General features: G+C 33.3%; 1 protein-coding gene across 1 annotated transcript in view; it reads left to right on the top strand.

Annotated features, from left to right (window-relative positions):
• KCNH7 (potassium voltage-gated channel subfamily H member 7) overlaps positions 1-25905 on the top strand; it is a 187511-nt gene that overhangs the window by 130052 nt on the left and 31554 nt on the right. The window contains exons 7-9 of the mRNA XM_015868998.2: positions 10318-10743; positions 16540-16939; positions 19290-19489. Coding sequence (XP_015724484.1) covers positions 10318-10743; positions 16540-16939; positions 19290-19489 — 1026 coding nt within the window. The remainder of the gene's footprint in view (positions 1-10317; positions 10744-16539; positions 16940-19289; positions 19490-25905) is intronic.

Here is a 25905-nt window from a genome sequence, read left to right as displayed (position 1 = left end):
ACCATACAAAAATATAGTGTGGAAGAGACCTCTAGAGGCCATCCAACCCAACCTCCTACACAAAACAGAAATAACTTCAATTAGACCAGAGTCAAGTGGTTACTATGCTAACTCAGGAAACACTTTCTATGTTTAGGCTGAATAAGCATATATTTTCCCACAGAAAATCACCCAGTGATAGACAGCAATAGCAACTGATGTGTGGAAAGAGGGAGGAAAGAAGGGAGAATACTGTGGATTTCATTGGCCAGAAAAAGCTGGCATTTTTCAAGGCACATGGCTTGTGTGCCTATCATTTAGGATAGTCGCTTAGAGGAAGTCCTGAGTTTTATTTCCAAATAATTTTGCCTGTTAGTTATCTTAGGCCATCTGCTAAAAATTTCTCAGAAATAACCCTGAGCACCAGGACAACAGGCTCAGGAATCGCTCATTCTGAGTGCTCTGACCCTTAAACAGCCTTGGGTTCTCAACACTCTTCTGATGCAAGACATCTCGCAAATGCTGCTAACAATTTAATACTATGTTTTCCAAGTAACACATTTCCCTTCTAGTGTAATATTAGTTCAAACACAAACTGAAAAACTGGTAGATAGTTTGAAAGATAACATTCAAGAAAATAGTTATGTGCCCACTCATGACTGACAAAAGAAACTGATGAATAAACCGAACATTCTTTCAATTTGCAAATAGTGAGGTGATGGTATAACTGGTGATAATCATAAGGCAGTTATCTTATACTACTGATTATAAACCATGTTTATATTGAGCATACAGGAGAAGAACAGTAGAAAGGGTGTTTTTCTTTTGGCTCCAGTAGGAGAAAAGAACGTGGATTGGTTGGTGTACACGTGTTGAAATCTGAGAAAAACAGCTTCTAAATAGGCTTTGTTAGTTCTTGGAATTTTTATCTTCAGATTAGAAAACATAAGAAAAAATAAAGACCATTCAGCCCAATCAGCACAATGTGTTGTTTGATGAATTCTCTGTGACCTCAAAATAAACGAGGTTATGCTTCTCATCTGCAATTTGTCATATGCTAGAACTTGCATAATGCTTTTATCTTGTCACTGGTAACAGAATCAATAGAGAAAGTGGATACCTAGAACAGTTCAGAAATAGTGCCTTTTTTTTTTAAAAAAAAAAAAAAAAGGAGCAGTCATTAAATTATCTTTAAATATTAATTAAGTCAGAGCAAAGGAAATATCTGCAACCTTTGATTCTGTGTATGAATCAAAAACCAAAGGTCATAGGATTCCAAATATTTTATTTGTGAAACAGTGTGCTGGTTAAATAGTGTGCTAATCAGTGTGATCATGTGCAGTTGCAATGCACTTATTGATCTTTATGGATGATACAAGTGGTGCTAAGAAATGAAATCAGTGAGGATTTTACAATATAAGTCTCTAGATGATATTTACTAAAAGCGTCTTATTCAGGCCATCTATGCTTCTTTGTGTGCAACTATACTAAAAAATACAGATCTAAATTATGCAGGTTTTATGAATATCTAGTTAATATTCACAGTGTTTAGAAAACATGCAGAGTTTTTTCTTCACAAAACCTGCACAGACTTGTATTAGAGTTGTCTTAGATAAGTCTCTTTTTAGGAAAAGCTAAATTAATCCTTCACTGAAACACAGGGTAAAATTTTCTTTGAGGTGATTTGCATGTATTTGCAAGTATAACCTTCTATTCAAAAAAGTGTATACACTAAGGCAGTGCTTTTACAAATATCAAAATTAAAGTCACAAATTTTTATTTAATAACTTGGAAACTGGCATGAACAGGTATATACAGCTCTGGGCATAGCCTGTTTGTAATACTACTAGTAGTAAATGAAGTACACAGCTTTTCATAACTTTGCATTTTCTTCTAATCTAAGTATCCATCTTCTTTGAATATATTCCCTTTTCTAAATGAATTTTATTAATTATGAGGAAAGCTACTTTCCTTTTTAACAAAAGAGCTACTACATGTCATAGTCTCACATTTGTACCACTTTGTTCTGTTCAAAAAAGTTTAGTTTTATTGGGTTTGTAGGTGGGATAACAATGAAAGATTATAACTGAAGGAAATACCTTTTGCTGCAGCTTAATCTCTAATGATGTTAGCTGCTAGGCTTGGAATTGAGCAAGAAATCAGTGCCTGGGGCTCATGGTCATCCTGTAGAACTCATTAGAGGCCAGCTAACATATTTTGACAAATTTTGTTAGAATAACATGCTGACTGCAGCTTCCTTCCAGATTTTCAAGCAAAGTTTAATATATAAGATACGTATAGGATGATTATTTCCAGATATGCAATGCTTTTTTTTCCTCTTTTTTACACGTAAGCTAAAGAAACTGAAAAAGTGAGTGATCCATTCTGCAGTTTAAACACCGTGATAAATTTGACAATACATCTGGAAAACAAAAAAATACTGGTAACAGTCAATCTTACAGACAGGCTTCAAAACTTCTTTTTCCAGGTTTACACTTTTCATACCTGCAGCCACACATGTGATAACCTACAGCATCAAAAAGATTCCAGTATGTCCTTGGTTAAATCTTACATTCTCACAAACATGAGCTTAATTTAGCATTACATAAATGAGGTAGTTCTAGTTATTTTTGAATCTCTGGTGTCATGTTAACACAATAGTTTCGTTAGAGCAGCAGAGATGCAAATTTTCTAGGAACTGAAGTTTGCTTATTTTTTGATTATTTACCAATAATTTAGCATGAAACTGAAGATTAAATTTAAATATGCATATAAGGATGGAGATCTTTTTTCCCTTTGTACACTGATCCTGACTGCTATGTCAACCAATACTAGGATCACTGAACAAAAGTAGAGCTTGCACCTGCTTCATCTTTATTGCATGCACTTCGGATATTTTCTTACAGCATTTGTGCTCTTTTGTAACTGAATCAAAATGTTTGGCAACTCTATAAAGATACAATTTTTTTCTGAAATATTTTAAGGGGGACAATAAAACACAGGCACAAAGTCTGCTTTGTTTCAATGCCATACCATGAGCTAACAAGAGAAAATATATTTTAGGTGACTGAAAATCACAGCAGTAATTTAAGCCCTTATTAAAACTACTTCCCTTAATGTTTTCTTGATCAGACATATAAATGCTTGTTAACAACTTACTGGTTATGTTGCCAGATGAGCAATGATTAGCTCGCAAAATCTTCAGCATATTGAAGTGCTGTATTTTCTTTCTCCTGTAATAATATCTCTTTACTTCCTGGAGAATTCATAAAGAGCATCACATTACTTTTAATATGTATTTTGGTATCAGTGTTTGTAAAAAATAGTTGCTAAGTTGCTAATAACTCCTTTCATAATCTGCAAATCACTAAGATTTAAAAATCGCTAAAGCATACTCGAAAAATCTGTATGCTTCTGTGTTGCTCATGCATTGCCCACTACCATGTGAGTAATTGGACACCGAGTGGCAGGAAGAGCCTCTGAGGTTTAAAATCTATAAGCCATTTCTTAAGTTTTTCATGGCAAATAATGGATAGAAAATAAACTATAAAAATACTTCCTTTCTTTGAACATCCATATGAGAAAATGATATGCTAAATGTAGTGAGTTTTCTAAATCATCATATGTACTTGAGTTCAGTGAAGCAATTTTCTTTGTCAGCAACATCTACATGTATATTAATTCCATCAAATTTGCACAATTTACTGAACAAATATGAAGACAATCCTGTTCTACTGATCTATTGTCAGAGTACACATAACTTTACTTGCTAATTTGGTGACTCTGTGTTGCTGCATATTTAAATATCATTAGTTGAATATATTTATTGTATTATATGGTAGTCAGATAAAAATGCAACGCTGTATGAGCTCAGACTTGTAAGGCACTCAGTACTCCAGGATGTCCCAGTTCTCTCAAATTTCCAGTAGGATTTGGAAGTACTTATCATCAGGAAGAATGCTACCTTGCCAAATAGAGACAGATTGGAACACATTTTTTGAAGAATCTTTGTAAATCTTTAAGAGTTAGAACAGTACCACAATTCTCTTCACATAATAGTTAACTCACTTGATAATAACGTGGCTTCTCTCTTTGCTTTGCATTGCTATATTGGCTGAGATATCAAACCTGCAATTACATTTCTGGGAATGACGTTGTTTGTGGATACCAGTAGATGTGAAAAGCAGAGGATAAAGCTGTACAGAGAGATCATTTTATATTTCTAAAAAACAGTAAAATACAATTTCTAGATATACAGAAAGATGGCATGAAATCTTTTCTGTAGTTCACCGTTATGTATCAACTCCCCTTTACAATTATGTATTCTAATCTTTAATAACACCTTCTCAAATACCTTCCAAATACAGCTTAAATGCAATTTGCTATTGGAATGTCAATGACAGTGAAGCTACAGATTTAAAATGTGAAACCTTAGCCAAAAGAGACAGCAAAAAACCATGTAAAACCCATTTGGTATCCTATTATTTGTTCAGTGTTGTTTCCCAAAAGCATTCTCGGCAAGGACGTGAAAAGCCCTTCCTGCTTCAAGGAAATATCTACTTGAAACATGTGTTTTGATGTAGGCTTCCATATGATACGGCTTAACAGCTTCAGCTACGTAAGTTGTAAGCATAACAGTGAATTAGAGGAATTAGAGCACCATAAAGCAGGTGCAGGCAGCAAATTCCCATGCAGGCAGAAAATATTCACCTACACATCTAAATGGAAACTTTATAAATATGTAACTGTAACTAAACTACCTAAGACAGACAGAGAACAATGTAGCTGGAGCAATTTGAATGGTGAAAGCAACAGTATTACGCTCACAGGTGCTCAAGTGGTGTCTGAGACCATGTCAGTTGCTATTCTTCCTGAATTTTCCAACATCAAAATAACCATTTTATGGCAATCAGAGTTATAATTCAGTTAATTTTTTTTCCTTTACTTAAATTTAAACAATTCTAAACAGCAATGAATATCAACTTCACTCAAATAACTTGAACATTTATTATGATAATTGCCTAGCACCAGATCAGATAGAGAAAAAAACATTTCAGAAAAACTCAGCCTTTCATTAAGTCAATAAAAAGCTTTTTTGAGTGGCATTTAAAAAGCAGTCTTAATTCTGGAACAAAATGTCTCAAAACTCAAATATGTTTTGAGGTTTTCTCAGGTTCAGACCATAATAACAAATAAATGTCTTTCACTGTCTACCTAAAATTAAACTTACTCTTGCTGAATATGTGGGCAAAGTCTAAAAACAAAACAAAAAAATCTATTGTGCCGTTTCTGACCCTGCAAACAACAACAAAAAATATTGAGTCTATTGTTTAAATTAGAAAGATTTATTATCTCTTGCAACTGAAGTTCCCAAATGGGAATCATAGCATAAGCAAGGATAACCCATATTTCCACAGTGTACCAGATATTCCTTAGCAACAGCTTAACTTTAAAAATATGAGACCATTAAACATTGTATGATAATATCTCACAGGTATACTAAAAGCTGTCTCATAGAGAATGGTAAATATCAGCATTACATCCTATAAGGTTTTAAAGCCTTTTAAAGCCTTTTAAAGCCTTTAAAGAAAGAGACACGTTCACTTAAATTTAAGTTCCCTTAAAACAGGAAGAAAATTATTTACATTTCCCACGTGATCAGTGTTTCTTGATTAAGATGCTCTTTAATAGATATCCTTGAAAAATATATTAAAATGTCTTATAGTATTGAAGTGTGAAAGTAGAATATAAAGCTGGATTTGTAGGGCACTCTAAATGAAAAGCACTTCAAATTTCTTGCAGCAATGACATAATCTTGTTAGTTGTTCATGTCAGCATCAAGGAAGACAATCATTCAGAAAACTGAAATATGAAACACTAACAGTCTTGTGGGGAATTAGATAATGCCTGTCATCAGCAAGCATGTGTTGATTTAATTTCCATTTACTCAATAATGATTGTGTAATGCTTATTTTTAGGTCTTTTTTGATTCAAAGATCTCTTTAGAAGGTCCAATTTGTGGAGATCTCATGATAATATTATGAATAGAGAAGAAAAGAGTAAAGATGTCCTTGCTGCTTATAGCTTAGTAGCTTCAGTAGAACTGTTACACAAGAGAAATGAGAGCCAACAGAGGTTACATTAAGGCAGTTCCACAAATCTGATAAAACATCCAGTGCATAATCATACCCTCCTTTAAAGCTGAAATAATACTTCTTTATTTTTTGAGCTGTAATAACATTTAAATTTAAAGTACATGCTTATGATAAAATCGGTTTTTAATTGGGGTATATGGCTTTATTGTTTGTATATGCTTCAATATTTTTTCTTATTTCTTTATTTTCCCAGCTTATGGGAAAATGAGTTCATGTAAAATAAGTTCATCTAAATGTGACATCAAAGCTATATGTTAAAGGAAGAGATTGTACTTGAGGTTAGAGTTTTTGGATTACATTGTTCATTCTGTACCATGAGCCGCATCAGAGAGCACACAGGAAGAGTAACTTCACTTTACTTGAACTTAGGAGATGCTACTTTATTTTATAGTCACCAACTGCTGAAAATATTGTTTAATCCAAATAGATTTCCAGTTTTTGTGAAGATACTTGGAGGACGTTAAGATTTATTTGATCAAATACCCTATAGAAGCCTTTTATAAAAATAAGAAAGGTATTAATTTTCTTATGACACCTTTTTCTTTTGTTCTTTAAGAAAAAAGAATATGTTTTATATTCCATTAGTGCAGTTACCTTGTTACACTCAGATAGTGAGTGTGTGTTATTTTGGTTTTGTTTTTCAACCTGGAATTGCTATGTTAAGATTAAAAGTTCTGAAAAGTCACAACTTTTTCTTAGACCTTTCCCATATTTTTAACTAGCAAAGAGAATCATTTTGATTCTATTATCAGGGGTTTTTTTACATTTTCATGTAAATTTTGTATGTTGGCTATACCAAGATATAAGATATTTTATATCTTGACTATGCTTTTTACAATGGGGAATTTTAAAGTGTCTGCAATTTTAATTTAGAATAATGATATTCAAGTCTCTCAGCGTACAAGACCTGAACAGATTGATAGATTTGCTACAGATTCCTTTATTTAAGGATGCAGAAACATTGTCCATTCTTTGGTTAGAGTTGTGTGCTTCATATTGGACTGAGTTTAGTGAGATACTGGCAAAATACATATATATTTTCATTTTATTCATTTAGTGTTTCCTAGGAATAGGAATAGGAATATTTTAACATTTTATTTCAGTGCATGGACTGGTAGCATCTTCCATACTTTCCTGCATTTTATCAGTGGGATAAATTTTAAATATTATATTAAAATTAAAATCTTCAAGTAGCTTCAAGTGTAGGACTATGAAGTTTGTTAAAATGAGAGGTGCTATATAAAAGATAACCTTGTTAGTACAAGTTTCACTTTATCTGTGGCCAAAGTAATCGTGGCAGAACAGTATCTAGTACTGAATAGATCTACATAATGTTAAATATGTATATTTAGCAGTTCATATGAGACATAATTTGTCATTAGAAATAGGAAAGTATCTTTCTGAAAAGCTGATATACTAAGCTTTGTGCTCATCACCCTTCCACGAATACCTCTGTATACCTCTATTTTACAACTGCAATTTTCTTGTTTGTTTGTTTTTCCCTGTATATCTTTTATTTTGTTACCTGGAAACATTGCTCCCTCTGATCATATTTTCCAGATGTGTACTAGTTCTGTCTGTTATGAGAGGTTTTACCTAGACTGCAGATGTGCTCTGTATTATTTGAGCTGCAACCATGAATCTGCTGTCAGTTTGGAAATGCACAGCACAAAAATACTGTTATTTCTTAACAAAAGTGGTAAAGGTCCAGTGCTTTCTGAATAAAACTCATATAACTTCTGGCCTATGCAGTTATGTTATGCCCATGTCAGTTCTTATTGAAAGCATCAGGCATACTTCCTGGTTTCCACATTCATGGGCTTTATATAGTTCTACAGTTGCTTCATTACATTTCCTCACAGGTGGTGCATTGATACCTAGGAAACCACATTGCAATTCTGCAGAGAGGCTTGACAGAAGCATTTCTTTAACAATTCATAACAGATGGCTTATTATTTATTACTTCTGTTATGATATATTAAATTTGTATTATGTGCCTTTATTCTTTGGTTTTTGCTGTCATCATTTGCATTCTCTAATAAATTCAGATTGAAAATGTCTCAGAAGACAGTTCTCTTATGTGTAGTACAGAGCAACATTGGACTCTCAGAGTCTCTTGAAACTGTGCTGTTTGCATAATAGATTATAAAACCAAAATGTTTCATACAGGAAATAAACTGAACAATATCCCCATAAGTTGTAATATCAAAATTAAAAAGAGGAAAGAACAGATATTTGTGCAAATTAATCTGAAAAATAAAAAGAATAAACTAACTTTAGAAGAATTAGAAGAATAATAAATCATTGTCACTACATAATAGCTTCTGTAAATGATTTATGCTGATTATCTCTTGCAAGATGTTTTCAGTTATGTAGGTAAATATTCTCTCCACTATCAGAAGCCAGAGAGGCTAAATGTCAGCTTGCCAACATCACTCAGAAAGTCAGCAGCAGACACTAGGCTATAATTCTCACATCATTTAATATTTTGCCTAATGTTTGCCTCTGCACATTCTCTTCAAATAAGGAAACTGAAAAGAGAAAAATCTTAGTGTTTCCATGAGAAGTGTGAAATATTCTTGCTTCACATGATACTCTAGAGCCCATAACAAGACTACCCTGCACAAAGCAGTTACTGACAGTGTGAAAAAAACAAACAAAAAGCTATCCACTACTTGAGTGCAAGTCCTAGTTACAGGAGAAAAAATAGATGAATAATCTCTACCATCACCTTAACACGGTACTTAATGGCTGCTGGAAGGTACCATACAATCTTTTGAATGGCTTAATCGTTTCTTTACAGCTAAGAGGGGAAGAGTGGTTATTAAGCCTGGTGTTCTCACAACATTTTCAGGATAGAACTTCATTGAATAAGTGCCACTTTTCTATGGATGGGATCTAAGGTTTATAAAACACCTGCTATTGGAAAACTAAATAGAAAGAAGTGTGTTGACCCTTATAATTTTACAAGATTATGTTCAAAGGAGCATGAAATTCATCAGTCTTGTGCAAACTGAAGTCTCTAATCCCGAACTACTTACTGCTAAACAAAAGCATAAAACATTGCTGACACTGTATTTCTCCTTCCAGTCATAATTTCATTTCAGCATGTTTATTCATTATAGCTACTTTTGAAAGGTCTGATTTTCTAATCAACATTGTTTTTAATTAGCTCGGGGAGAAGAAATAAGTAGAAGTAACTGGTGAAAAATGGGCATATACTTTCTTGAATATGCCTTGAATTATCACTTACTCATATGCATAGTAACTGAAGGTTGTCACTGTCTAAAGTTTGCTCATTGGTCTGTGTAAAATGAAGTGGTGATTTGAGTCCCATAGGATTTGGATAGTACTTTCAGCACAGAAAGCAATAATTAGCATCATTGCTGACAGTCTGTATAAGTAGGCCAAGCATTGAGTAGAGGAAAAAAATAACAAGAAAGCTTACATTCTTATCCTTAATGGTTTTATTCCTTCATGTCAAAGTTCAGTCAGACTGGAGTAGCAGGCAAAGAAAATTTGTTTTATCTTTTGCCCACTCTGAGCTTGTTCTCTCCAACAAAGCAAACATTTCAACTTCAAGAGCCAGTAAATCAAGCGATCCATACAAACATAATGTCTTCAAAATAAAATTGCAATCAAACTTAGTAACACCAACAAATAACAAATTCACACTTGAAAGGAGATGATAAAAAGCTTTAGACAATTATAATGAAAGTTAAAGTGAAGCAAAAGGCGATACTTCTGTGAAACCCCTTTGTCACACTTTTAGCTGTGCTGTAACTACAGCCTGACTAAGAATTGTCCATGTGTGAAAATGGAGTTAGCTGTCAAGTACACTCACAGATCTTCATCTAACTGTTCGATTTCTGTTCACCTAATAATTCTGTAATGAGTGTAAAGTCTTTTGGAGTGAATTTAAGCCAACAATAATAAGCTTGCTTTGGGAGAAAAATGCTACACCACAGGAAGAAAAGTGCGTTACAGGCCATGAGCAGGGTGACATTGTGGATAAAGAAATTTGATGGCATATTTAATTATGCAGATTTTAGATTTTATGGCCCAGGTATGGCACTTAGAGGGTGACTCAGGGAACAAGAATCAACCTACTGTGTAAAATTGTCAATAAATTTATTGGGTGTGGCAAATGTCATGAATTGACATGGTATATTTCTTATTCTAGGTTCTATCCTTAGGGGCTGATGTTCTACCAGAATATAAACTCCAAACACCTCGCATCAACAAGTTTACTATATTGCACTATAGTCCTTTTAAAGCTGTCTGGGACTGGCTTATTTTGTTGCTGGTAATATACACCGCCATATTCACCCCTTATTCTGCTGCCTTCCTTCTGAATGATAGCGAGGAACGGAAGAGAAGAGAGTGTGGATATTCTTGCAGCCCACTGAATGTTGTAGACTTAATTGTGGATATTATGTTTATCATTGACATTCTAATCAACTTCAGAACAACATATGTAAACCAGAATGAAGAAGTGGTAAGTGACCCTGCAAAAATAGCAATTCACTACTTCAAGGGCTGGTTCCTCATCGACATGGTGGCCGCCATTCCCTTTGATCTGCTCATCTTTGGCTCTGGCTCTGAGGAGGTAAGCTGAAATTAATGAGAACTCTTAAATCTGAAGTTTTTATATTACTACAATAATCTGTATATCCATATATATATAACTAGTTAAATAATAAGGTTTTTAGTAGTTCCATCTTTTAAATTAAAGATAAAATTAGATTCTTCTTACTATAGCAATGCAGAATATTGACTGTGTCAAGGAATGTTGTCTTGTCAATGTATTTCATTCACAGGAAAAAAAGTTGGATAATTCAACTAATGTTTTTCTATTAAACCATATTTGGTATTATCACTGCAAATACTGAAATAAATATAATGTATGAAGTAATTGTTCTAATGCTTTTATTGTAGAATTTCTGTGAAAGCTGCTCGTAAAGATTCTAAATGTTGGGTTGGAATGAGCACAGTAAAATAACTTATCTATATTCAAAATCTTTAGATCAGATATCAAGTTTGTGTAAAACAGATTAGGCAAAACGTAAACTATGTTATTCAATAGCAATTAACAAAAAGATCTGGCTGTTGTCTATTTTATCAAGAACGTGGACAACCAAAAGAAGATTTGGGGTGAAACGCCAGATTGACAGTTCATGTGGCTGACTTCATTTTATCTGTAGAATGGGTCAACAAAATGCTCAATATATGCTTCGGAAAATTACACAAAGGTGCATATAAGACATACGTTGTATTCTGGTAGCCTGACCCAATTCTGCCTTCTTCCAAAGAATTTTTTATTTAAGAAGGTCTACATTTGTAATATGTAATATGTAATATGTTTTGATGAAAACTGAAGTGACAGGTAGAGAGTTGTGTTCATTTTATTCTGTGATGTATGGAATAAAGGAAAAAAAACAAAAACAAAAACAAAAACAGGAAACCCAGCAAAATATGATTCTGTCTCTTTTCAAAGAGTGGACATCCATTTCTTAAAAATACAGTTTTGCACATACTGATATAAGGGAGAAAAGGGTTTATCAAGTATTTATACATTTCATTAAATGAAGAGAAGAAAGGAAAAACACTGAATTAATCAGCAAAATAAAAGCATGAAACTTGATTTCATTCCTCTATGTCATGATATAGATAAGTCAAAAACTTTTTTCATTTTAAAATTAATTCATTTTTATTAAAGTTGTTTATCAAACAATAAATAGTTTTATATCTGCCTCAGAATTCTAAACTGAATTCTGGACATACACTGTCTATCCTCACAAATGACATTTGAACCTATGTATTTAAGAGTCAATACAAAAGAACTGATGCATACCTAGAAGCACCTTGAGAGTCTTGTGAGATCTTTAAGTCTTAAAAAAAATAAATCAATCAAAAGTAGGATGAATATTAGTTGTGCTTTTCTTCATTTTCTCAAAATTTATAAAATGAAAGTTTCCTTGTACTTCTCAATAAAATAATTCAGCAGACATGGAAATCAATAACAGTCCACTCGATAGTGATATTCATACTGATTTAAACATGAGCATACACATTCAAGGTAGATGACTAATCTGGAGACACACGTAGTGTAATAGCATGCAGAGAACTCTTCTGTAAGGGCTGTGACTAGAAAGCTCAAAGATTCAAGAGAAACTTTTCTCACCTTTTTCTTTTGTTATGTGTGGTAAATCTCAGCCTTGCAAGATTATTTTTTTATCTGCACTTTGGATGACACAGGTACATGAAAGACAAATATTTTGCAATGGCATCACTTGGACCATATAATTACTCTTAAGAACAGTCTTCTCCTTCTGATCACTGAGCACTCATTGCTTCCAAAAATTATGTTTAGTGAAGAGAAGTTTGGAACAACATGAAATACAATGGGGACAAATTCCAAAGCTCTGTGAAGCAGTGCTCGCTGAATTTTACCCTGAGCATCATTCTCCACACCTCCCTTGCTACATATCTTTAACAACAAAGTGCTAAGTGATGAAGTTTAATGTGACAGTTTTTAACATAAGATAAAAGCAAATATTAATAACAAACAAGTGCATTCCTGCAAGTCAGTACACAAACATCAAAACATGGAATCCAGAACATAAATTATTGGACCATGTAATGAGTTTTTGCATATTACAGTTGTAAGTAATAAGTAATTGAACAGTTATCAGGAAAAAGTCTGTTTACGTAATCAGTAATATAGATATTATGAACAGTTAATCATGCCATAATGACTTCTCTCTTTCATTCATGGTATTGAACATGTCAATCACTTTCTCTAAGCTGCTACTTACTGCAGTTCTGCATCCTATGTTGCTAACTGTAACATTTCCACAGTAATCCCTTTGGATAGTTTAGAGAGATGAAGAAAATGTAAAACTGTTAGAATGAAGCATTTTCCATTTAATAGATTTTTATTTTATTTTATTTTATTTTATTTTATTTTATTTTATTTTATTTTATTTTATTTTATTTTATTTTATTTATTTATTTATTTATTTTCAGACATGAGGGTTATCTCTTCTATGAAAAAGCTCTTTTTTGTTACCTGACATTCTTCAAAAAAGATCCCCTATGAACAATTGTATTGAACTCTCTCCTTATTAAACAACATAAGCTCCTAAGAGAGCTCTGTCTGTGCTCACCCAGCTTTGAAACACCTTTATATCAAACTGAGTCTAGAAAGGGCAGGAGACAGTAATCCAAATAGCACATGCAGCATTATCTGAATGCTTCAATTTGAGCTATACTTTGTCAACCATGAGAAAACAATAGAGTAAGACAGTTTACTTTCCAGTTTTTGAATTTAGGATCTAATATAACTTTAAACAATTTTTTTTCTTTTTAAAAAGACTCTTGAAATGATTATGCCTGGTCGTAAATGTTTGCCTTTGTGTATATATGTGCTTTAAACACTAAGTGATATTTCCAAAACTAGAGAAGAGAAAAAAAAAATGGGTAAATAGACTTCTTGGTTTCTAGTCTTTTGAAATTATTTCTAATCAGTGTCTTGAACCTACAGCAGTAAAACATATCAGCAAGTGCTGGCAATGGTTTTAGCAAGAAAATTCTTATATTTTTAGTTTTATTATGAGACCAGACAGAATACTTAGCTGAAATATGCAGAAAAGCACCTTTTTTTCTGTTTCTACAAATAATGATAAAAGCTATTTTACAAAAATGATTTTACAAAAACTAATTTACAAAGTATTAAAAAAAAAACCACTAACATAAAAAAAATGGTGCATTAAGAAAGAAAAAAAATATATATATACAGCATACACACAAAATGTAAAAGTGAATATACCTTCTATTGGTAGCAATAAATAATTAAAAAAAAAAACAAACAGGAGGTTTTTGGGTAAAACGGAGACATACATTCAAAGCACTTTTGTTCTTTTTTGATATAGTTTTGATACATCTTTACTTTATCTGTTAAAGTAAACTTAAAAGAAGATTTACACAATTATAGAATAAGAGATTGAACCCGATTGTCCTGACTGCAGCACTACTGATCAGTAGTCTCTAACATCAGCTTCAAAAGACTAAATTCTGGCATGTGATAAAGATTTATCCCAGAAAGAAGAAATATAGCTGTGCTTAATGTTATAGTATTCATGCCTCATAGATTTAATTGGAGGCTTCAAGAAAGGGGGAAGGATGTTGATTATTTTACAAAAGAAAGATATAAAACAAAAAATTGCTGAGAAACCGAGGAACTTACAATACCAGAAAGCTGGAAAGAACCCTGGCCAACAAAACACTGTGTAAGGAAATGCACCTTAATGCACACTGGAAGAGACATTTGAGTTTTTCATACATATTAGTGTACACCCAAATGTAGAGTAAAACTAAGGATTTGGCCATCAATGAGAAGGTCATGAGTCATAAGGGCTTTTTGCACAGATAGAATACTACTTATGCAGATAATAAATTAGGTCATAAATACCAGCTCTCTCTTCCAGACTGATATAATAATAACTTCTGACCTCTGCAGAGATGCCTTCTTCTTTTGTGCTCTTTTCTTCAATTGTGCTGTCATCAATTGCTGTCCATCAAAGTAACTTGCTGCCATGATTCATTCATCATCGGGACCCAAGACATTGTTAGTGTAAACAAATCTCACTGTTAAATAAGGAGAATAATCAGACTAATCAGAGTACCCTATTGTAATTTGTAAACACTTGGTAAGATAAGTTCAGCTTCCTATACCCCAGAAAATATTTGTCCAGGAGGCAGATAATTGGCAGATAATTTCACCTTTCTCAAGGAAGAACTGAATAATTATTCCAAAATAATTAAAGATACCTTGGCACCTGGGATGGGATAATATGTATGTATATGTAATATATACATGTATAACATATTACTTATGTCGAATGGACACTTTATCTATAGACAGAAGGACATACCCAGGATGAGATCCTGGAGAGAAGCTCCACAGAAAAGGATCTGGGGTTCTGGTTGGTGGCAAGTGGAATTTAGTCAGCAGGGTGCCCTGGCAGCCAAAAGGGCCAGCCATAACCTGGGCTGCATCTGGCCCAGCACTGCAGCCAGGCAAGAGAAGGAATTGTTCCACTCTACTCTGCACTGATGTGGCCTCACCTCAAGTACTGTGGACAGGTTAGGGTACCACGACATAAGAAGGTTATAAAACTAACAAGGTTATTAGAGAATGTCCAAAAGAGAGCTACAGAAATGTTGAAAGGTCTAAAGGAGAAGACATCAGGAACTACTGAGGTCACTTGTTTGTTTAACCTAGAGGAGACTAAGGAAAGAATTCATGCTTTCTACCTCTACTGCCAGCTCTACTTCTAGAGTCAGTACCTCTCCATTGTGTTAAAGAAAATACATACTTACAGTGAATTTCTTGATTGTTTAAAACATATCTAGCTTCAGTCTGCTGATTTCACCCTGAATAACTGGAGTTCACTTACATTGTATTATAATTATTATCTCAGAGCTCACATGGATGCAGTATCTAAGCATGAGTTTGACACTGAGGATGCGTAATATTAGCAAGCCTTGTCTTAAGGATAGTGTGGAAAACTGTTGACAAATTTGGGATTCACAGTCTACTTAGACATATTTTTAAAATGCAGTGTAAGAAAATGTTGCATCTTACATAGTTGTCAAGATATGACTATATCAGTAATAAAATGGTTTCAACTACTCCACTAGAAAAATGCTAGCTTTTCTAAAGTTTACTCTCATCATTAAGGAATTACAATTAGTAAAGCCTGATCTAACTACCAAAAAATTTTCCCTAACGGCAGTATTTGCACACTGAAGCTTAACTTTGTAGCTTTTTGGAAGGATACATGGTTTCTCAGACTATTGAGGTCACAATCAATGAAACAGCCTTTTTAATAGAAATTCTCCCCAATTTGTTACCCAGCTGTACATTATGCTCTTGCTTATTTACTCAGAAACATAGTTAAAAGTTTTCATATGTCCCAGCAGCCAAAATAGTTTTCAAGGTGCATACTTGATAAGAAAATATCTAGAAGAAAGGTTATGGTGTCAAGAGATGATTTCTACTTCCTTTTTAATCAATCAATGGATTTTAATTCAGCTGCCAGTTTCTTCATTTTTGGCATCTCTCATTATCACACATAGCAGATGAAGAATAATATTTGAAATGAAAGTGTACTCAGCAGATAATGACAATGGTCAATATATCTTTATTTAAAATATGCACTGCTTATTGTTTTCTTCACTGATTTTGTAATAAATTTGATAGTTTAAATCTGAAATGGTTACTCTGCTACTTACTTCCCAAAAATGATGGAATTTCTTCTGGTTTATTCATGCTGCCTAATTGAGAGCAAATTTGCTAAGAAAAAAAAAATCATTTTCTGTTTATCTTTTATTTTTACAGACAACAACACTAATAGGTCTTCTGAAGACAGCTAGACTGCTGCGTTTGGTGAGGGTAGCACGGAAATTGGACAGATATTCAGAATATGGTGCTGCAGTTCTGATGCTCCTTATGTGCATTTTTGCACTAATTGCACACTGGCTTGCTTGTATTTGGTATGCCATTGGAAATGTAGAAAGACCTTACTTGGCTCATAAGATTGGCTGGCTGGATTCTTTAGGAGAGCAATTAGGAAAACACTACAATAAGAGTGATGCAAGTTCTGGACCATCCATCAAGGACAAATACGTTACAGCACTTTATTTTACATTCAGCAGTCTCACAAGTGTAGGATTTGGAAATGTTTCTCCAAACACCAACTCAGAGAAAATCTTTTCCATCTGTGTCATGTTGATTGGCTGTAAGTAGTTTTATCTTATTATTTTTTGGATAATTTTTCCCCTTGGTGTTTGAATAAATGACTTAAAATCTGAGCTAATAAGATTATACTAATGCAGCTAGAAGGGCAAATTCATAAAGAAATCAAAGGTTTTATGTGAAAATGTGTTGACACAACAAAGTTTAAGGAATTCTGAGGTATCTATGTTTCTTAGGTGTTGTTGGACCAAATTAAAATGGATATTAGACAAAACCAACAGTTTTTTAAGGTCTACAAGTACCTAAGTATTTTTAAATATTCTTTCTCCCTTTAGTATACTGGCATGAGATTTCCAAGAATATGTAGTACATCCAGTGAAAATCCATATGCCCACGTAACTGCTCTTGCTTAGAACACTGGCTAAATCAGTGTAATAAGCAGTGTAAGCATTACAGGCTATCTATACTGAGCATTCTGTGTTTCTGATGTCCAGATAACCAAATGGTCAGTTAATCTATTTTGTTGATTGGATTGAAGGTCAATGAATGAGACTAGCCAAATTACACAAGTTATTCTTTTTTCATGTGGTACTTCAGAAAAAGCATCTGATGATAAAGAATCTGCAGATTGATCTAAGACATGGTAATTCCTATATTCCACTACAGTCTTCTTTTTGACTCTGTGCTAGTTAATCTGTTTAATAATTTCATACTTCTTAACATCGTATTACTTATAGGTAATGTGTACAATTGTAAGGCTTTCTAAAAATAATCACTGATATAGGCTGGTTTAGCTATAGGGATCAATATATTAGCTTATGGACCAATGTATTAGTGTAACAAAATAAATTAATGTATGCTAGTTCTAAAACTTTCCACTTTAGCTTTGCTTGGTGTGTGAACAGTTTTCTTTTTCTGAGCAATACTGCTTCACAGAAACACCGAAGTCACAATAGTCTACTCTTATCTTTGCATCCACCAGGTGCAAGGACTTTTTGTTAGGTTTCATATAGATTGTTTTTCAGTTATTGTATAATATGATAGAAAGTTGCTCATTATGGCATAACAAGCAATATAAATTTGCCAAATTGGGGAAAAACAGCTGTAGGTCAGTCTAAGGATATCATGATGAAATTGAAGGAAGAATAAAGGAGAGAAAACAGGTGCTCATATGACCACCATAGAAGCAATTGCACCTGTGCAGAGGGTTGATATTAGCATATATTAATGAGTTCATGGAAAAGGATGAATGTGTATGACAATGTATTGCGCTTAAATGTAGAACCTGAACTCTGAGAGCATGCATTTGAATTATCAAGTCACTCAGTACATATCATGAGAATGTAGGAATGTTGCTTTCTAACACCACATTGGAGGTAGAGAGACATTTTCTCTCCAGATTTTGGATGGCAGATACTCAGAACTAATGTAGTCATATTTTTAAAGAAATAAGCATACTTTTTAGAATGCCAGGACTTCATTTTTCATGGTTTATAAATAAGTGAACTGGATTTATTCAGGACCTTTGTGTTTTTCACTGGAGTTTAATAGTTGAATATAAAGCATTAAAGGAAGATAATTCACTGAATTATTTTTCACTACATATAAGAAATAGTAGGGTCTTCTAAGAAAAAAAAAAAAAAGAAAAAAAAAAAGGATACAAATTAATTGAAGCAAATCTTCAATTATTAAAATTGAAATCCTTACTTTACATGTCCAGAAAAACTCTAAATGTCTTGGTACAGTTTACTTGAACTCAGGTATATTTTTAATGCATCACTGGGTGCAATAGTACATTCCAGCCTCAGTCATTTTAAATTGAGAATAATCATTTCAATCATCTGAAACTACGTCCTTTCATCTAATCAGTTGCACTCAGGTTAAAAGTTGCTACTACTCAAAATCTGTAATAAAAACTATTATCCTAGTGTCGTATATCAGTATATGAGTGCCTGTAAGCGAATCCTATATAAAGAACTGAATTTCCAGTTGATTTAGACCATCATTGTTCAGATAGCCATAGTCTTATCTTATTTGTTGATTTAAAACCTGAACTATAAATTTATGTCTAGCATCTTACTTTTGCCTTTTGTTCTTCGTACTTAATTTCAGTTCCTAATGCTTAGTTCTTCCAGAGTGTGTAAAATTTGATGAACCTAAATTGCAAGTTCAGGGCTACAGATCTTTAAAGATAAATGTTTCCAACTCGTTTACCATTCCATATTTGACCTTCTTCTGCAGAGTCAGTACTGCTATAATCAAATAAATAAAAAGGTTCAAGTACTTCAAATCCACATCAAGTCTCACCTGTTCTGTGTACAAAATACACTATAAGAACTGTTGCAAAAACTGAATGATAGGACTTAAGCACATTTTGTTTCTTTTTAATCTAGCATTAATGTATGCGAGTATTTTTGGAAACGTATCTGCAATAATCCAAAGACTCTATTCAGGAACTGCACGATATCACATGCAGATGTTGCGAGTAAAGGAGTTTATACGCTTTCATCAAATCCCTAATCCTCTGCGGCAGCGACTTGAGGAATACTTCCAGCATGCATGGACATACACCAATGGCATTGACATGAACATGGTATGTTCTATTGTTTTTCAGGCAAGGATTCTGTGGAATAGAAAAATGAATGTGAATTTAGAAAATGATTGAGTCTTCATTATTCACAAGATTTATCACTATAAGTTTAAGACAGTGAATATATAGCAATTATTGAAAATCAAACCATATCAAATTTGACATCAAAACATTTAGGTGCCTAGACCATTATACGCTGTAGCAGAAATCTGAACTTTCATTGTGCATAGAGAAGCTTGAAAATTGCAGATAAATATTAGAAGCTTAAGACAAGAAATACCGTGGGTGGGCTTGTTTCAGACGTAACTGTTGCAGAAATTTGTTCTTTGATGATATTCCGCTTCGTGTATCAAAGGATACTTCTGTTGGTATCTACCGAATGACTCTTGTATAAAGCCTGCAGCCACCAACTCTTTTTCAAAACCCTACCTATCATGCAGTTTAGATCCGGTAGATTGTTGGTGGGTGGAAGAGAGGAGTAGGCAGGTAGATCAAGTGCTCTTTTCAGAGGGAAATACTCTAATCATATGATAGTCCAAATAGCTTTCTTGCATTCACAACCACCTAATTCTGTACAAAAACTCCACACAATACTACTGAAGATTCATCAGCCCAGAGTGTCAGTTCTAGGTACTGGCAAGGTAACTGTTCTTGAGGTTTGATTTTAGGTATTGTTTTAAAATAAAACAAAACTGTAAACATTCTTTATATGAAAAGGTATTATGTGGTCAGCTAAAAAACAGTAACATTTTTGTAATGAGCAAAGTAAGCATCTATATTTATAGCTTCTTTTATGAAGACAGCTGCTGGTTTTTGGTCTATTTATTTATTTTGTTATTTTGCTTGGTTTTTTTTGTTTTGTTTTTTGGAAAAGTTGACTTTGGTTTGAAGACACTGAAAGGACTGAGTATCTTAATGCTCAATAAATCTGTGACTCTGGAGGGATACTTTCCAGAGGAATTCTTAGTTACAGATTAAACACTTTGCAGAGCTGTTCAAAAAAGTTGGCAAGAACAAGAAAACTATAAATTCTGATAACAAATTAACTAGAATTCAACTTCCAAAATTTGTGCATAAAATCAAACAGCTCCCATGTGACACCTATAGGTACGTTTGTGAGTAGGACTGTCAATATTACACTTGTACTCTGTAAGCAGGAACAGTCTCAATTAAAAGCTTTTATAAAGTTGAATCATTGACAGCCCAATGTTATGGTTACCATTAAGTAAAGCAGATCTCAAAAGTAAGACAACAGCTTACATATATAAGGCTTCACCTTCCACTTCCAGAATTGTTCCTCCACAGAGGGATATTATACCCAGTACAGTACAAGGATATGTGTACAAACCTCAGCTGGGGACTACTGCAGTGGAAGGCAGCATCAGTAGCTTCATCCTACATGGCACTGAATGGCCCTAATTCCCTGTGATGGCAATGGGAGTGTGGGATACTCAGCACTCTGCAGGATAAGGCCCTTAATCTGTGGGTGGCTGCAGCCAAAGCCTAAAGTAATTCACTGAATTATTTCTGAAGATATTACAAAATCATGTATGTCTTAATTAATTTATTACCACTAATGGTTGTACAAAGAACACCTGTTTTACATGAAACAGTTTCTTTTCATAATTTAGGAACTGGTGTATTGGAACTAATCTTGGATTTGTCATTAACACGAAATAGTAACTAAATGGATTTAACAGCTCGTATTATGCAGTGTGATTATGAGGCAATAAGAAGGCTTTGTCTTAAATAAAACATGAAGAAAAAAATCAAGATTAGTTTATCTTGTTTTGTTATATCTCTTTTTCAGTTCACAGTTCGATCCCTCAAGTTTTATTGTAATCACTTAATTTTCTTAAAATGTGAGTTTGAATATGCTAAACTTAGTGCAAGGATAATGTGAGAACTGTCTGATTTATATTGTACTTATGAAAGATTTATCTCTTTCCTGTCTGCTTCATACCTAAATACATGGAATAACACCACCCACTGGTAAGAGCAGGAGGTATTTATGTCAAATTTAATTCCAGTATAAAGTGTGGAGAATATCCATGTTATCTGTTGGGTTTAGAGCTTGTTCAGTGCTTTCTAATTTTAATTGTAATTTTTTTTAATTTTTTTTTATTTTTTATTTTTTGCATGATGAAGGGGTAGATAGCGAAGGAAAATAATCAAAGTAGAATCAGATGTGGGGCAAAATGGCTACTAAAAATTAGACATTAAGAAATGCTGATCTAACCACATCTACTAATCACTGTTTTACCCCACAACTCAAATCATGCTTTTCTGCCCAAAAAGGTCATGTGCATATTGGTTTGCATTAGATAGTTGCTCTGTAGGAATGTCACTCTGACAGTTGCCATGCTGATCATTCTGCATTTTCCTTTGTGTGAATGCTCTTAGTTCCAACCATATATGCATGTTAGCGCAAGCATCAATGAAGTTTTTTTGGCTATAAGCCATGTGCATAAGAATGGACTTGCATGTGGTATTGAGAAATTAATTTTGCATGAAATATTTGCATTTACACACCAAAAGGCTAATACTGTCCTCAGACAAATGTGTTTGACTCCTGTTCATATTTACTGGGAGTTTGTTGCAAAAATCTGAAGGCAGAATTTGATCCAATCTTTCTTTTTCATTTCATTACTGAAAACTGAATAAAATTAGAAATCTCAATCATCTTTCTTCTTTGAAATATGAAATGCATGAATAGTTTGCATTATATATATATATGTACAGGCAATGTATACACATACACATACATATATATAAATAATATGAGAAAATATATTTCAAAAGATGCTTTTAATTATCATCAATGATATAATTAAGAAGTCAGGAAATGTGGGGAAAAAAAACAACAAACTTTTAAACTAAGCAATAATACTGTGTTAAGACCAAATTAACTTGCTTTCTCAAACAAAGTCTTACACTTTACACTGAATATGAGAAGATGATATTTTGCTCATTTGAAGTGACTGAACTGAAAAGTAGCTTTAAAATTTTGCTGTTGAAATATCCCAAGAACATTCTTTATTTGTACATTTGTTTCCTTCCACTTCATTCTACATCTCTTTTATTATGTTTCATTGCATAATGTGTTTTTACAAAAACAGTTCCACATAATTATGCATGGACTGGATAAACAGGATTTGGGATTTATTTTAATCTGGATAAAAATCTCTAGTCTATGGAATAAGCATAATTTAAATCATAACATTGTGGTATACACTGGCAAAGTTAAATTCCAAGAAAATTATTTACAGTGTATGTATTCTTTCATGAAAGATCTCACCAGTCCCAAAGATTTCAAGATATTGCTTTCATTTCTTTAGACTATCCTGTTCTGTTTTTCCTAGACTCTCTTTGCCTTCTATTGCCCACTTCATTCCAGTGTTATCAGTCCAGCACTGATAATAGCATGCCTGTGATGCTTACTGTAGAAAGATAACATATATAGTGTTTGAGATCCTTTTTTAAGTTATGCATGCAATTTTTATAAACTCCACCTTTCTTTCCATGGATCTTCTGTGCATCAGAATAGCTTTATTGGTTTATTTTATCTCTACAAAAAGAGTTCAAAGAAGCAAATAACTGGGACAAGTACAGGAAGTGTTTAACCAAATGTAAGTTAATTAAAATTTTGAATGCCAAACAACTACATCTTTATTTTGGGCTTTGGTACTATGAAAGGAGAGAGCAAGTCAGCATTTTTCATGTCTAAATTTATGGAAACTTCTCTGGAAAGCATTGTGACAAACAGTTTGTTTTACACTTGCAATTAGCCTTGGCTTCAGCAAATACACGAGTTCAGTAGAGAACAAACCTATTTTGAAAATTTACAACCAACAATGCTAGCATCAAATAAAGGCAGGTTTGTAATTCTGTTAGCAAAGCTTCTTTTGTAAGAGATCAGATATTGTGCCCTGGATGACACCACTACTGTTGTTACTGTTGCCGTGAGCTTTTCCTCCTGTGATCACTTTTTGTAACAAAACCAAGTCTACCAATACAACTACTGCCAGCAGTATGTTTCAAACGGACAGATAGGAGAGAAGATTAAAATTTTTAAAACAGCAAGAAGTTCCTTCCAAAAAAAACCAACCCAGTTGTAATTGGTTACACAGAGAGAATATGTAATCACAGTGAAAAGTGGTACTGTTATTTGCCTATGTGTCACAATGGAAATCATAAGACACATAAGCCTATCAAAGAAAGTACCTCAGTTACAGCTGTAAAACTGTTCCTTCATTTTCTATTGCAAGACTACTTACTTAAAAAACAAAAACAAACCCAAAATCATAAATGCTTATATTTAATCAAACTTTGAGAACACTTCATATAGAAAATAAGTTTCAAAAATGTCAATCATTCATCAGATTCTCACTGGATAGTATTTTATGGTCTAAGGCCTCAAACAAGAAGAAATAACAATTTTCCAACTATAATTGTATCTTTGGAAATAGATCTGATCAACTTCCATCTTCTACAGACCTTATATTTTTCATTTGATAAAAAGAGTCAGCTACTGAAGAAACTGAAATCATTTTCTGTCCTCTTCACCCAGCCATGTAACATTTTAGAGATCACCTTTCAGATCTATTATGAAAATCTTTATGAGACTGTAGATGAAGAATGATCCATTGCAACACCAGTAACTTCAACATAAAATTGTCACATGGATCTGCTTCATTACAATTACTGAAAGCAGAAGATTCTAGTTCTTGGTAAGGTTGTCCAACATCAAACCTCACTGAAAGGTTAATTAGTTCATCATTACAAATGTTTCTTTTTTCTCTCAGTTGCTCTAAAGACCTTCTCCATACCACCAATAAAATAAAATAAAATAAAATAAAATAAAATAAAATAAAATAAAATAAAATAAAATAAAAAATCCAACTGCAACATTTTCTAGTTCAAAGTATAAGAAGAGTCAGAAATGGTTCTTACTCCGTGTGGGAGACCTTAGTTATTCTCTTCTAAGTGGTGGAAAGCCCTTGGAAATATTTCAGTCCTCTGAAAATAGTTAATTTTGTTAATTAGCTATCACATAAATAGTAAATTCTAAATTCTTTCTAATAATGGAGCTGTTATTAAAAATCTTAAAGTCCGGCCTTTGTGACAGAATTAAATTCTGCACTATTCATAATTCAGTTTATTCCAGTTTAAGTTGTCAACTGAACTTGAGATCCTACCTTTATCTTTTCCTCTGTCTGCTGGATACTTACCCATTCATAAACAAATCTGGCTTTGATTCTAGGACAAGAAAAGCTGAGCTAAAGTGAATTTCAACAGGCACTAAACAAACCCACAACAACTCTTTTTCTTTCTCTTCACCCACTGCCTGGCATTTAATAGTTGATTCCACCTAGATCTCAGCAGAGAAAAAGGATGATATCAGAAGACAGTATGCAGACTTCAAAGAATATCTTTGACTATTGGACTGCAGGACTGGACCATTCTATATTAGGAAAGACTGAGACAGCTGGCATTGCTCAGCCTAGAGAAGAGAAGGCTCAGGGGAGGTTTGGTTGTGTAAATACCTAATGGGAGGATGAGAAGAAATTGGAGCCAGGTTCCTCTCAGTGGTGCAAGGACAAGAGGAACTAGGCACAAACTAGGACACAAGAGTTTTAGTCTGAGCATCAGGAAGCAATTTATTTCATTGTGAGGGTGACAGAGGACTGGCAGGTGCTCCAAAAGGTGTTTTAGAGTCTCCCTCCTTAGGTATATGCAGAAGCTGTCTGGACACAGTCCTGCTTAACCTGCCAGAGATAGCCCTGCTTCATCAGGGAAGTTGGACTACCTGGTCTCCATAGATTTACTCCAAAATCAAACGTTCTGTAATTCTGTTGTTATATACTTACATACCTTATAAATTTTTATTTAAATATTCTATGAATTTTGGATTTATCATTGAGAATAATGCTACTTAAGGAGCAATTCCTAGCTTTACGACTTTCAAAATTTCAAACTCATATTTTTGTATCACCTAGTCCTGCATTTATACAATTTCAAGATTTTTCTACCTTTTAACATTTAGAAAAGTCTATCTTTTCTTCTTTCTTGTCACCTTAGAGTATGACTTAAGCATATTTAAAGACTCGGAAAATACAGCAAATAAAAATACTTCAAATACTGTATTTAGATTTTTACCATTTTGAATATAATCTCATATTTTGAAGAATGTTTCAATGTTTTTCTAATATTTAGAGTTGTCAGTATGTATACACATAATATATTGATGATATTTTGGTGTTTAGTGATGAGTATCGTAACTAATGCTCTGATTTGCTTCTACTTTGATGCTGTCCAAATATTTAATGTGGGACAGATGTCAACACCTGTTTCAGAACTGAGTAGAGAAAAACTTTTTGTCAATAATTTTATCTTTTACCCAAATATAACAAAGGTAT

The sequence above is a fragment of the Coturnix japonica genome, chromosome 7 (genome assembly GCF_001577835.2).
Source record: "Coturnix japonica isolate 7356 chromosome 7, Coturnix japonica 2.1, whole genome shotgun sequence".
Taxonomy (NCBI): domain Eukaryota; kingdom Metazoa; phylum Chordata; class Aves; order Galliformes; family Phasianidae; genus Coturnix; species Coturnix japonica.
The sequence above is the reverse complement of the archived record's forward strand: the minus strand, read 5'-3'. Positions and strand labels throughout refer to the sequence as shown.